At 57.6% G+C, this 12,866-nt stretch overlaps 5 protein-coding genes across 5 annotated transcripts; 3 read left to right on the top strand and 2 right to left on the bottom strand.

Moving 5' to 3' along the window:
- Positions 1–586: 586 nt before the first annotated feature.
- CSN12 (COP9 signalosome (CSN) subunit) lies at positions 587–2,472 on the bottom strand (the record flags this gene model as incomplete). Its single annotated transcript, XM_053175585.1, has 5 exons — positions 587–670; positions 973–1,497; positions 1,546–1,771; positions 1,819–2,108; positions 2,167–2,472. 5 exons carry the CDS (start codon positions 2,470–2,472, stop codon positions 587–589), a joined length of 1,431 nt encoding a protein of 476 aa, XP_053040589.1.
- Positions 2,473–3,116: 644 nt separating this feature from the next.
- Positions 3,117–4,240, top strand: RPL20A (60S ribosomal protein L20A; the record flags this gene model as incomplete). The annotated part of the gene is made up of 4 exons (XM_053175584.1): positions 3,117–3,120; positions 3,588–3,772; positions 3,844–4,020; positions 4,082–4,240. The coding sequence occupies 4 exons, from the start codon at positions 3,117–3,119 to the stop codon at positions 4,238–4,240; spliced, it is 525 nt and encodes a 174-aa protein (XP_053040588.1).
- A 1,069-nt stretch (positions 4,241–5,309) lies between these two features.
- COL26b_002670 (uncharacterized protein) lies at positions 5,310–7,842 on the bottom strand (the record flags this gene model as incomplete). The annotated part of the gene is made up of 2 exons (XM_053175583.1): positions 5,310–6,797; positions 6,853–7,842. 2 exons carry the CDS (start codon positions 7,840–7,842, stop codon positions 5,310–5,312), a joined length of 2,478 nt encoding a protein of 825 aa, XP_053040587.1.
- Positions 7,843–8,885: 1,043 nt separating this feature from the next.
- COL26b_002669 (uncharacterized protein) lies at positions 8,886–9,590 on the top strand (the record flags this gene model as incomplete). Its single annotated transcript, XM_053175582.1, has 1 exon — positions 8,886–9,590. The coding sequence occupies one exon, from the start codon at positions 8,886–8,888 to the stop codon at positions 9,588–9,590; it is 705 nt and encodes a 234-aa protein (XP_053040586.1).
- A 624-nt stretch (positions 9,591–10,214) lies between these two features.
- COL26b_002668 (uncharacterized protein) lies at positions 10,215–10,770 on the top strand (the record flags this gene model as incomplete). Its single annotated transcript, XM_053175581.1, has 2 exons — positions 10,215–10,284; positions 10,352–10,770. 2 exons carry the CDS (start codon positions 10,215–10,217, stop codon positions 10,768–10,770), a joined length of 489 nt encoding a protein of 162 aa, XP_053040585.1.
- Between the last annotated feature and the right edge of the window lie 2,096 nt (positions 10,771–12,866).

Below are 12,866 nucleotides of genomic sequence, written 5' to 3'. Positions count from 1 at the left end.
GAAGTATAACGTGCGTGATTGGGAACCATGTTCACGGACTGAAAAGTTCACGGCGGGCGGGGTTTGTGTCTGAGTGACTGGTAGAATTTTGGGAGGGGCAATATCGCTCCGGGGAAGAGGGGACTTGGAGCCCGGTGGAAAAAGTGCCCATATGATGGAAGCGAGTGTCACGATCACGACTCACCATGCAAACACGAGAGAGAACAGAGTCACAGTCGGGCGAACCGCAGGATATGCGTCAATGTTTCTGACCGAGAAAACGGGGTCCAGATAGACTTTTGATGAGTATTCACAGGTCTGCCCCCCTCCACCACGAGGGATCTAACATGCATGACCTATATACATGACTGTGCCGCTGAGGCTGTTTCCACCACGCCGAGGCGGCCTTTCTGGATTGGAAGAGGTACAAACACCACAAAAGGGTGGGGAGAAACAGCATCGCTGCTTTAAGAGAGATAAGGCCTACGGTCATGTATGTGTCTCCCTTTCCTTCGGCCGGTAGAGCCCGATGCACCTCGTCTGTAGTCTCTGTCCATCCCACTACACCACCGACATCACCCACACACACCCACCACTCATATGCAGACTATACCCCTGTGCCGGGGAAAGCACCGTTCTTGGACAGGACGACGATACCGCGCTCTCGCGCAATGTAGCCTTTCATAAGATTCTGCATTCGGTGTTAGTGGACCTGGAAATGAGGCGGCATGCCGATGGCCAATAGAAATTGGGTGTGAGTTAGGACATTGTGAAGGTTTGCTGCCTTGGGCACTCACCGTCACCAACGTGATGATGCTGCCTAGCAGGCAGACGACGGGTGACGGTGAGTATAAAACGGCGCGGGATGGACGCGTGAGAAAATTGCAGAACTCTTTTGGCCCGACTGGCTCACCGAAAAGCGACGTGTACAGGCAGGCTGCCATCACTAGATGCACGCGGTGCAGGATACGAAAGAATGATGACGCAACATACCTTGTAAATCATGTTAGCCAGCAGGCACTCGACCTCGTCTGGGTCCACAGTCTCTTGACTGCCGAGGCTGATGGCGGCCGCGAACTCAGCGACAGGGACTCTGGTGCGGCGAAGCTGAGGGGCGCCGGGCTCCTTGGCCTTCTCGAAGCCACCGGCGATGAAGATTTTGCGAAGTAGGTTGCGTAGGGCAATATCGCGGCCGCGCTCGAGGGTCAGGTAGATGCGGCGGCGGACGAATTCCTCTTCTCCTTCTTGCAGGGCTAGATCGAAGTTGCGGAGGTCGCCTTTGCGAATGCAGTTAGAGAGCGGCAGGAAGAGCTTCTGCAGGCGGGGGAAGGGCTCGAGAAGTCTGCTGTTTGGGAGTGTGTGCGTTGTGAGGAGGTGGCATGGGATGAGATAGGTGAGAATCCTCCTGCTTGAAGTTAGCGGTTGTGCTGGGCCAGGACGGTTTGTGATGACTTGCTCTTGGTTGCTCTTAGCGTCTTTATGACACAGGGACCAGGCCTCGGTCAGGTGCTTCTCAGCCTGGATGTTGTCAGCAGTGATTTAAGGACTGCATCATAGCTTCCTTACTTCGACGTAGTTCTCCTCCAAGAAGAACAAAACACCTTCATAGAACTTGAACGTCACCCGTTGGGACTTGGGGAAAGCCTCCAGAGGAGGCATGTCTCCGCGATTTGTTGACAAAGCTTTCAGAATAGTCCTGCTAAGACTGGCAGAGTTGAGCTTGAAATAAGTCTTGAAGAGGAGGTTGATGATGTAGTAGATGGCCCATTTCCTTGAGTCTTCGAGGGGCGCTCTGAAGACCGTCAGTCGACACATCTCTAAGGAGTTCATACAACCAACCTATCACTTAGGCACAACGTGAAAATGCGCTTCAGTTGCTGTTCACAATCACGCAGCTGTTTCTGCTTCTCCAAATCAGGGTCAAAGTCGTCGCCAAGCTCCATCGCGTTGGCGTTCGCATCGGTGTTGTTACGTTCCTCGTCTGAGCTAATGGCAAAAAGTCGCAAGTGCTTGCCGGCGGTGTAGAGACACGGTATCGTCCACGCCTCGAATCCATAGTTGGTGTAGCCACGGATGAGTGCGGTGGTAAGCTCCTTCCATGCCTCATAGACCTTGGTCCACGATGATGACTGAGGTCGGTGTTAGTCATTTCCCCATGCAGCAAAGACATGTATCATGGGAGCTCACCCTACCTCCAGCGCTGGAGTCGCCCTCTACCTTGAGAATCTCGCCAATAGCCTTCCAGTATGCCGAATACACTTCCACCCAGCCGTTTGTCTCCTCGTAGTCAAGCTTGAATTTCCGAGATCCAGATGATCGCCCGAGCAGCATGTACTTGACGTCGTTCTTGACATCTTGGCTGTTTGTGCCCAGCCAGATGGAGCGTAGCTTGTCTGGCTTGTTGACCGGACTGAAAGGCTGGAGTGTTTGTGCGAGTGAGTATCCCGACCTGGCCTTGTAGGCGTTGCGAAATTCTTCGAAATGGCCCTCCATTGTGTTGGATGTAGTTGCAGCCACTCTGACGCTGAGTTCTCAGAGAGGTGAGACCGGGGTGTTGAGATGGACGTTGGGAGGGCAGACGACGAATCAATGCTGTCTGAGCCGATCAACTAAGGTCCCTAGCGAGGTACTGGGCCCAGGCGGGAGTGTACTCAGTCTTTAGCAGTGAGTGGCCCTCTGTGATCCGTCCAGGGTGCGTCGTCTCCTCTGCGATATGCCCGTTCTCTGTGGACGAGTTCAAGCCGCGCTGTGATTGGCCAAGAGGCGACACCATCAGCGGGACCCTGAACAGCGTCTGTCGTCAGGCCGGGAAAGTTCATGCCCCCAGATCCAGGCATCAACGGTCGTCAAATTTCTCGGGCGCAGCCACACCCAGCAGAGCGGAGGCAAGCGCAAGTGGAGACAGACGGGTCGCACCAGCCACAGCCCTTACCCCACAAGGCTTGGTCGCGCTTAGGTCGAGTTGGCACACAACATTTCTCAAGGCACAAATTCTCTTTTTTTCCTTTCCCTTTGAATCGGAACTGACCCTGCAGCAACCACCACGATATCGGATATTCGACCATCGGCCAGCAATTCAAAGTAAGTCCCCAATCGCCACAAGGTACGGAAGGAATATTTGTCTAACAGTCGAGCAGATGGGTAAGCACAATAATTTCTAAATCCTCCCCTCCCCGCGCGAGACCTGGACGCGAATGCGCGACCTGAACGAAATTTGCGAACCGACGACAAACTTTTCGACGCTCGTGATGGACCTCAACTTCTGCGACGATGGCACCTAGGCGACGGAGGAGTGCACTGTCTTTCGATGAGTCGCTGCCTTGCCTTGGAATAGGTTGGCGGCACCCGTCACCTCGGGCACAACTTTGCCACGACGTGACGGGCCTTTTCCAATTCGACGAACACTGGTGTCAAATCAACAACCTACGCTCCGACGGTCTTCGAAATGCAATTTCTGTGCAGCGGTCGCAGTCGACAATTTTTCCACACAACTTCTTGAGCAACTACACCATGCATCGGTCAACGCAAACGCAAACGAATCTTGGTCTTGGCGCAGAGGAACTTTTTTTGAACCGGGACGGCACGCAGCTAACAGATTTCCGCTTCAGGTCGTCTCACGGAATACGAGGTCATCGGGCGCCACTTGCCCACCGAGTCCAACCCGACTCCCGCCCTGTACCGCATGACCATCTTCGCCCCCAACACCACGGTTGCGAAGTCCCGTTACTGGTACTTCTTGCGCGGCCTGAAGAAGGTCAAGAAGGCCACCGGTGAGATCGTCAGCGTCAAGGAGGTACGTCGTCTCGAGAATCAGGATCAACAGCCCAGACGACAGCGAACTAACGCATTCCCCCCTCCGCACAGATCCAGGAGAAGCACCCCCTCAAGGTCAAGAACTTCGGTATCTGGATCCGCTACGACTCCCGCTCCGGCACCCACAACATGTACAAGGAGTACCGTGAGATGTCCCGCACCGACGCCGTCGAGGCTCTCTACTCCGACATGGCCGCCCGCCACCGTGCCCGCTTCAGGTCCATCCACGTACGTCACGTGCCCTCACTTTCTGCGATTCGACCGGTCCCACTAACGCAGCCCCAAACAGATCCTCAAGGTCGTCGAGCTCGAGAAGGCCGACGATGTCAAGCGCCCCTACATCAAGCAGCTCCTCACCAAGGGCCTTACCTTCCCCCTTCCCCACCGCGTCCCCAAGATCCCCAACCAGAAGATCTTCTCCGCGAAGCGCCCTACCACTTTCGCATAAATTCACTGTGCGGGGCGTTGTTTCTCTGGTTTTCGACAAATGGAGGGGCGGGCTACTACTACTACTGGCAGGTGTTCACTAGGTCTCATGGAACTATCACATTTGCTTTACTGAAGGCAGGGGGCCACACAAAATGGAATGAAGAATCACAAGAATCAATTTTCGAGCATGGCCAAAACAAGTGGGAAATGACCAAAAAAGTCCTGATAGACCCGGCGAATGACGATACCTGAGTACGAAGCTTGTGAATCATGACCTTTTTGATTATGAGATAATGCCTCTGCTAGTCTGGCTCGGTCAGCAGGTCGGCTTCGTGTTTCCTAGGAAGCACGGGCAAGATGCCTGCTCGGCCGAGCCGTGTCAATTCAAGTTCGTGAGCCAAGACCTTCAGTATCAAGCAAGTGTGACTCCAGTAATTATCAGCGTTTGCATCATCGCGGCAGCCCGCATTGATTCCACGGATGAAAACGGGACTTATCATGGCTTCGGGTGTCATTGCACTCCTCCAGCGTATCCTTTGCCCTGTCGGAAACGTAGACATCGACCTATTTCTCGCGGGACTAAGCGTTCTTTCTGGCTACTTGAGGGTAGTCACGAGAGAGATGTTCCTGACCCTGCGACGCCCTGCTGGTTAGGTTCTGACAGGTCTTGTAGGGACAATAATGACCGTGGAAGAGTGCGTATTTGAGAGCCAAGACCATGGAATGCATGATGTAAGGCCGTCTACGGTGACACTGTAACGTCCCGGTGAAGGGTTCGTCATCAGTATCAGTCGAGGTTGTTTGTGACGTAGTTGCTTGGCCAGCCGTACTATAGCACCTCAGCGAAAAGCTGACACTTGGCAGTATCGTCGTCAACCGGTCAGCGTAGACAACGGTGCGTAGACAACGGTGATCAAAAGCGAACATTTCCAACCGATGTCTTCCCGTCACGTTCAGGTCATCTCGGCATCCCACGTCGAATCACAACCCGCACCCAAACATACTGAAAGTTGAACCTGGGATCTTGCTCCCTTTTCTAAAGACTGATAGGCGTAACACATCATTTCGTACATTCCCTCCGCAATCTATCAATCCCCAGGCGACCTTTCCGTATTCGCCTCGTCCACGAACTCGCTCCATGTACTCCAATCCCACGAAAAGTCTCCAGCGTCCATCTGCAGTCCGAAATGGTTGATCAGATCCTGCGGATGGCCCCAGAGCGGCGTGTTGCCGAACATGGCCATGTCCTCCGGCGGCGGCGGTGGCGGCACGGCTGGGTTGGGCGATGGGTCGACTATCATCGGCGCAAGAGGAATGCCGGCTCCAAGACCAAGACCAACACCAACACCAATGGGTGCCAGGACCGGAGGCACTGCGCCTGGCGGTGGCATCGGTGGCGGCGGCATTTGTTGACGTGGTTCAGCCCCAACCCCAACGTCAACGTCGACATCGCCATCCCCATCTTCTTCTTCGTCATCGACATCAACATCGCCGTCGCCGTCGTCGTCTTCGTCCTCCTCTTCATCTTGCTTAGCCCCCGTGTGCGCAGCAGCCGGAGTAGTCGTCCTCGTCGTCGAAGCAGCCCGCGCACCACCTCCACCACTCCCACCAATCTTCAAATCACCCATCAGAGCCTCCGCCCTCGCCGCCCGCGCTTTCCTCAACAACTTCTTCAGCGGCTTCCACAGCGTCCCCCGCCTCGTGTCCGCGATCCGAGCCCCCATCTCCGAGAAGTTCCTATCAACCACCTTCCACGCCCGCTCCACCAGCTCCCCCCGTGTCTGCACGCACAGCTCCGCCAGCGCGACCGCTAGCGGGTGCCACTGCACATAACTATCAATCCACCACCCGAACCGCTCGCGGTACGTGCTCGTGCTGAACTCGACCAGCTCGATCGTGTTCACCGCCGTCCGCAGCATCGTCTCCCGCGCCACGCGCGGTTTCGCCGCCGCCACCGCCGCCCGCGGCGTAAACGGGTACTGCGCCGACAGCCACATCTTGAGGATGATGATGCGCACCGTCACCGCCGCGTGGTTCGCCGGCAGGTGCGTCGCGTCCTTCTCGCCGCCGCTCCCGTCTTCCGCAGACGACGGCTTCTGCGGCGCCGTCCCGAAGAGCGCCTCCAACCGCTGCGCATGCGCCATGATCTCGTCCTCCGAGGTCGTCGGCTCGGGCGTCCCGTCGTTGTCGAGCGCGAGCTGCGGGTGCCGCGGCCGGAGGTTGCCGAAGATGCCTGAGCTCATGGACGTGCAGAGGCAGAACGTCATCTCCGTCGGACCCGTCCGGTCCTCGAGCGGCGTCGTCGTGGACGGCCCGAAGTCGTCGTCGTTGAGGTTGTACGGGAGCCGCGTGTTGTACGACTGCCGCGGGATGGCGGCGTCCGTGCCGCGGTCCTCGGCGGCGCGGATGTCGAGCACGACAATCATCCACCACAGCCGGCGGCGCATCTCGGCCTCGAACGGCGGGATGGGAGGGGAGACGCCGTCCCGGTGGAGGTGGAGGGCTTGCGCGAGGCGGACTACGAGGGGGATCAGGGCCCATGATGCCCTGCTTGCGTTATGGGTGCGGAGGAAGCACTGCTTGCGCGTTAGTAACCCCGAATTGTGTCAAGAAAGGTGAGTTGAAACTTACGACGTAATTTGTGAGGGCTTGGAGGGTCTTGATCTCGGTGCTGTTGAGATAGTCCGCCTTGATTAGCGCCCTCTCCACGCCCTCCCTGTACCGTTGGGCAAGGACGCTCCTCTCCTCGCCCAGGTTCTTCACGCATGCCTGATTTGACAAACTCGTAATGGCCCCAAAGTACAAGGAAAAGAACAACGCCTCCGTGGCGTCGTCGATCCGTTTGTTTGGTGCGTTAGCAAACGCCTCCATCTCGGCACACGTCGTCGGCCGGTGCAGCACTTTGAACGCCGGGTCCACGTTCTCAAAGAAGATCCTGCACATGTACAGAATCTGCTCGCGCGGCGGGTGCTTCATCTCCTCTCCGCCGGGGGACGCTACGGTGCTGCTCAGAATCAACCCCGACGACGCCGGCGGCGTCAGACCCTTGTTCGCAGAGCTCTCCGGGGTCGTCATCGGCGCCTCGTCCTCAGACGACTCGTCCCCGTCGGAGGGCTGATCCAGCGCCTGCCTCATGCCCTCGACCTCCTGGCACAGGTTGTCCCAGAACTCGGCGCTCATCAGGTTCGCCGGCGGCGCGGGATGGTCCCACCCCGGGGCGGCAGGCGACGGCTCATCCGACTCACCGCCTCCGGCCCCGGCTCCCGCTGAACTGCTGCTCCGCCCGCGGCCGGCTTGCACCTGCGCCGCGGCCGCGACCGCCGCCACGGCGGCATCCTTGGCGGCGGCGTCGAGGTTGCCCGAGTCGACCTTGGAGACGATGCTCTCGAGGCGGGTGATGCGGTTGAGCAGCTCGCTCTGGCGGCCCTGGCGCGGCTTCCGGTTGCGCTTGCGCGAGGGGAAGACGCAGTCCAGGTCGGAGCGCTCGCACTGCGTGCACCGGGGCTGGACCTTGTCGCACTTGATCTTGCGGTGGCGGCAGTTTGCGCAGCTTAGGGGTTGTTTGCCGCTCGGTTCCTGCTGGTGCTGGCGCGAGGCCGCGCCTGATGCCGGCGGTGTCATTGTTCGTGGGAGTGTGTTGTATTGTGTGTAATTTGTTGTGAATTGTTGTGATAATGCGAGCGAGATGTGTGTGTGATCTCACATGGGAAGTCGAGTGCTGACGTATGTGATGTGTCGCTCGCTAGTCAGGATAGGTCAAGTTCAGGTCGTGGTGAGTGAGTGAGATGGGTGCAGGTGAGCCCAGCTGATGTCGGCCCAAGGCATTGAGAATGGCGAGACTGGATACGATACACGCCGAGCTGTCGAGAAGAGGTTGAACAACTGCTGTGGACATATATCAGTCCTGGGTTTGCTGACGAAGAAGGAGAAGACAAAAGTCTTGTCGTCGTTGTCTTACTTTTCGCATGGCGGTGCTGAGAAGGGGGGAGGGAGGGCGTGGAAACGACGGGCTGCTGTGCCTGAAAGAATGGGGGTTCGATCTGCATTCACAAAATTCCTTACACTAAAAAGGCACGGCCGTGATCCCCACTTTGGGGCCGGTCGGGGAAAGCTTAAAGGTTCTTTACTCGGGGGCCGGGGGGGTTCCAAACCCTGCCCAAGGATGTCTTGCCAAGGGCCGTATTTTATCGCGTTGCTGGTCCCCGGGGATGCAGTTGGTTTGTGTGAGTGTGTGTCCCAGGAAGGATGCCGGCCGGGTTGTTGGTGAGCAGAGAGCTGAGCCTCCGGGACGGGGGAAAGAGGGAAGGTCAATCAGTCAATGACAGGAGGGGGAGAGATGGTCGTCAGCACCAGCGGTCCTAGTCATACTGCGGAGCTTGACACCCCCGTTTCATGCGCTAGTGTAAAGCGCGATAAAGCCGAAGCCCTCGTCGCTTTGCTTCTCCTGTAAAAGGAAACTGGCCGACGGTATGAGTCAATCTCGATTTTACAATATGATCTGTACTTTAAACAAAAAAAGGGAGGTTCGAAGAGAGTTCAGCCAAGCCTGGATTCGCATGCTTTTGAAGTCAGGTCACATCGCTTGGAAATAGACGCGCTACCAAGGCATCAGAGAAATCACATCGACGCCAAGACTGTATACATATATATAAAAAACGCCAGTCATGATGGATATCAGCCCAGAACCGCTAGACTTCAAAACGGTCAAGACGACCCTGCCAACGCGGCCCCTGCCGCCACACGCCTTACGACAGCCTGTCGTCACCGAGCGGCTCATCCTGAGGCCCGTCTCCGCGGACGACCTGCAGGCCCTGCACACGCTGCGGACGCAGCCCGAGGTGATGAGGTTCTCGGCGGTCGGGCGCGTGGACGCGGACCTGGACGAGACGCGGGCGCGGCTGGCGCAGAACCTGCCGCCCCACGACGCCGACAACTACGACGTCTCCATCTGCCTGCGCGCGACGGGCCGGTGGATCGGCATCGGCGGCTGCAAGAAGCCCAGCGGCGGCGAGCTGGGCTGGCCCGAGATCGGGTACATGCTGCAGAAGGACTACTGGGGCAGCGGGTACGCGACCGAGTTCGTGCAGGCCTTCCTCGGCGCCTGGTGGTCTCTGCCCCGCTCCGAGTGCGAGATGGCGGTCGAGAGGGCCTCCGTGGAAGGCGAGAAGGCCGTCTCGGGGCGGGCGGGCGAGGTGGAGGGGGGCGAGGTGGAGATACTCACGGCTGTGACGGCGACGGATAACCCTGCCAGCCAGAAGATTCTCACGAAGTTGGGGTTTGAAAAGTTTAAGGTGTGGAAGGAGGTGGACGAAGAGAAGCAGACGGAGGTCGTCCTCGTTGGATACGGCATCAGGCGGCCCAGGCAGTAGCCAAGACCATAGCCGGGGCGAGGCGATGCTTCTATGCTAATTATATGACGTTGAATGAGGCAGGCGGGGATGGACCGCCGTCTCAACTTGGGACGCAATCTCAACCTTTGGACAATGAGTTGTCCGAATTAACGCGCACCTGTGTCTTTCGTCATCGGCACAATCGACCCCGGGATTCAGACGACCGGCCGGTAACCGACTGCGAGGAATCCCGGGAGATGGTGGAAGTCAGATCACCGTGTGGTCAGGCCTCGAGAACCCCATTGGCAAGCAGGGGTCGTCCGGGCTGTCGGGCGGCAGCGGGACGGGAGGACACCACCGCTGTGACCTCGGACATTTTTGCTCGTCCGTGATTCTCCCGATCGAGAGTCGGCGGCTGTAGGCGCCGTTGTGTCCACACAACGGCTTGGTATATAATGAATACGGGTATCGTCCCGAAACCTAGATAGATTTTGAAGCAAATTATCGAAAAAAGGTTTCTGTACGCCAAGACCATATCGTCGATTGTGTAGCAGCATCACGACAAGCGCAGTGAGACCAACTCGACTCAGACACTCGGCAATCAGTGACACACACGCGTACACGCACACACACGTGTAGCTACACACAGCCCTCTAGATCAACATGTCGCAACTAGGCTTGACTAACAACATCGTCACTGCGACAGGCATCCTCGGATGCGCTTGGTGGGCAGGTAAGCTCTTCTCACGCCTCCGGGGGGTTTCGTCGTGTCGTTCGCAGTCGCTAAACTCTTAGCACAGGCGCGGGGCAGTCGTTGTCCATTTTCAGCGTCGCGGCGGCTCTCGAGGCCAGCGCAGAGCCGATCGATGCACTGAAGCTGTGGCAAAACCTATTCTACCGCGGCATGTCCATAGGCCCAAAAGTCGCGGGCCTCACCTTTCTGTCGCTGGCGTATTCGGCCTACGACCGCTACCGGCACGGCCTCGCGTGGAAGCCATTCGTCGTTGCCGGGGCACTCGGTCTTGGAATCGTGCCGTACACGTTCGCCTTCATGGGGCCGACCAACGAGAGACTCCTGGCGGGTGCGCAGGGCGTGGTGGCGCTGGGATGGTCCGAGACCAGAGAGCTGCTCGTGAGGTGGCAGACGCTCAACATTGTCAGGAGCTTCTTCTCAATTGCCGGTGCCGCCGTTGGGCTCTGGTATACGGCCTTCCCTTGAGGAAGGGTTGAGAGCATGGGATTTTCGCAGAATATCGATCGTCGTGTATCGACAGGGGTTGGAGATTTTGGGACGGAGCAGATTCATGTAAGATATAGATAGTTCTGGAAAAGGTGCGGTTTCAAAGTACCATAGAGTTGAATCTTGGTAGGGTCAGTACATACATAGATAGCAACAGGCGCAATGCACAGCACCGGGACCTTGCAAGCCTCGTTCGTAAGTCTGGTTGTGACGGGTTCCTGCTCACCTGCTCACCGCTAGATTCGGGAGTCCCAAAACCTTGGCTGCGACTACATCATACACGCATGGCGCAACGCAACGATTGAGACGAGACGGGATCGCGGGGTGGTACTGGCAAGTTTAATGTCACGACAGTCAAGGCGCCGTACCGCGGAGCAGCATCCGGTTGCCAGGTGCAATGCAGTGCAGTGCGATCTGTGCTGAAGCGGTTGGTGGTGCAAAGACATGGTGACGCTGTCTTGGGTTGAGTGTGTTGGGACACCCTTCATGGTAGGTATCCGTAGTGGCTGGACCGGTTCTTTCGGCCGCGTGGTGAAGGGCGGATGGGATGGCGGGGACTGAGTTCATAGTTGGCAACGGGATGGGCAGAGTTTACCGGTCGCCCAGCTCTGGGGATGTGGCTGGCGGCGTGTGGTGTTGGCGGCCGTGGGCCGTGGGAGGCACATCTTTGGCGGTTTGTGAGTCCGGCGGCGGCTGAGCGGGTGCCAGCCCCCGCAACAAGGCACATCGCGGCAGGCCGTCTCCAGACGGACTCCAGCGAAGAGGGCTCACCTGGGCAGACTTCCAGGCTATCGTCTTCGACGGGCATCGCTGGTCCGCCAAAGTTGCACTTGGCGAGATACCTTAGTATGGGCCATGGCCCATTAGCTGCCTTGAATTTGCCTTGCCCTATCTCGCTCGTGTCGAAGTCATGTTTAATGAGAAACTCGTCAACACCAATTCCGTGTGGATGCCCACCGTTCCAACCCAACATGAATGAAGGCGCCGGGGAGCCCGAGTCGTTTGCAGCGTGTGAGATGGGGGCCGAACGGCAGTGTGATTCGAGAATGCACATGAACCGGTGGAAGTCAGACGAATGGAAGCTGGAGGTGGGAAAGCGGAGGAAGCCTAAAGACATTGAGTGAGGGTCGACAATAAGCAGTAAGGTAGGTACACCCAAAAGTGAAAGGTACCGTGCCCCAAGTGGAAGGCAGAGCGCAGCGCATCGCATCGCATCGCATCGCATCGCATCTCAGCGGCCGGATATCTGATGACCCCCATTTATTTTTTTCCCTCTCTCTCTCGAGGTCCACGACCAGGGAAGAGAAGGGAAGGGAAGCTGTGCCATGCCAGGGTGCACGTGTCAGCCCAACAGCCAAACGTTTTCCCTGTTTGATCGCTATTCTTACCTGCCACTGCCCTGTCCAGCCTGATAGCCTGCTGCTGCCTTACCCATGTCCCATGTCCCTTGTACTGCGGTACCCATGTCCAGCCCCTCCGCTGTCTGTGTCTGTTCTTGGTCTCCCGTCTCTGCCTGACGATGTGCTTCTCTGACCGAGGGTTCCTTCGAGTGCAGGTCCATACCCAAGGTGCTAAGTAGGTAGCTTGCGACTTGACCCCTCCAACCTCCATCCACGCGTGCTCAACCGTCCCGTCTTCACCCTCACCACTACTGCGGTAAACCCAAGTTAAAGCTGCAGGTGCAGGTACCCTGTCCACCTGGAGTTGCAGTCCGAGTACTTTAGTTACATCATCAGCTCTCACCCGCGCGCCGCCCAGCTCAAATCAACCAAAACAGCCCTCCTCCCTCGAGTCGTCCGCCGTCGCTTCGCTCTCACACCCTCCGGACTGGAATCATCCATCCATCGCATCCACACACACGCACACATACGCACTCCCACGCGCGCCAACGTCTTTCGTCTCTCTTCGCGCATGCGCATATTGCCGGCTGCGTGCGCCTACCACAACAGAGCCTACTTGACTCACCGTTGCAGCTGCTTGGCCTCAGCCTGCTTCTGCCTGCCATACCATACCATACCTTGCCTACATTACATCTCCGTCTCGTATGACGATGTTATGGCGGCCCGCATCCCAGG

Source organism: Colletotrichum chrysophilum (genome assembly GCF_026319265.1).
Source record: "Colletotrichum chrysophilum strain AFK26 chromosome Unknown scaffold_13, whole genome shotgun sequence".
In the NCBI taxonomy this organism is placed as follows: domain Eukaryota; kingdom Fungi; phylum Ascomycota; class Sordariomycetes; order Glomerellales; family Glomerellaceae; genus Colletotrichum; species Colletotrichum chrysophilum.
Note: the sequence above shows the minus strand (reverse complement) of the source record. Positions and strands in the feature narration are given on the sequence as shown.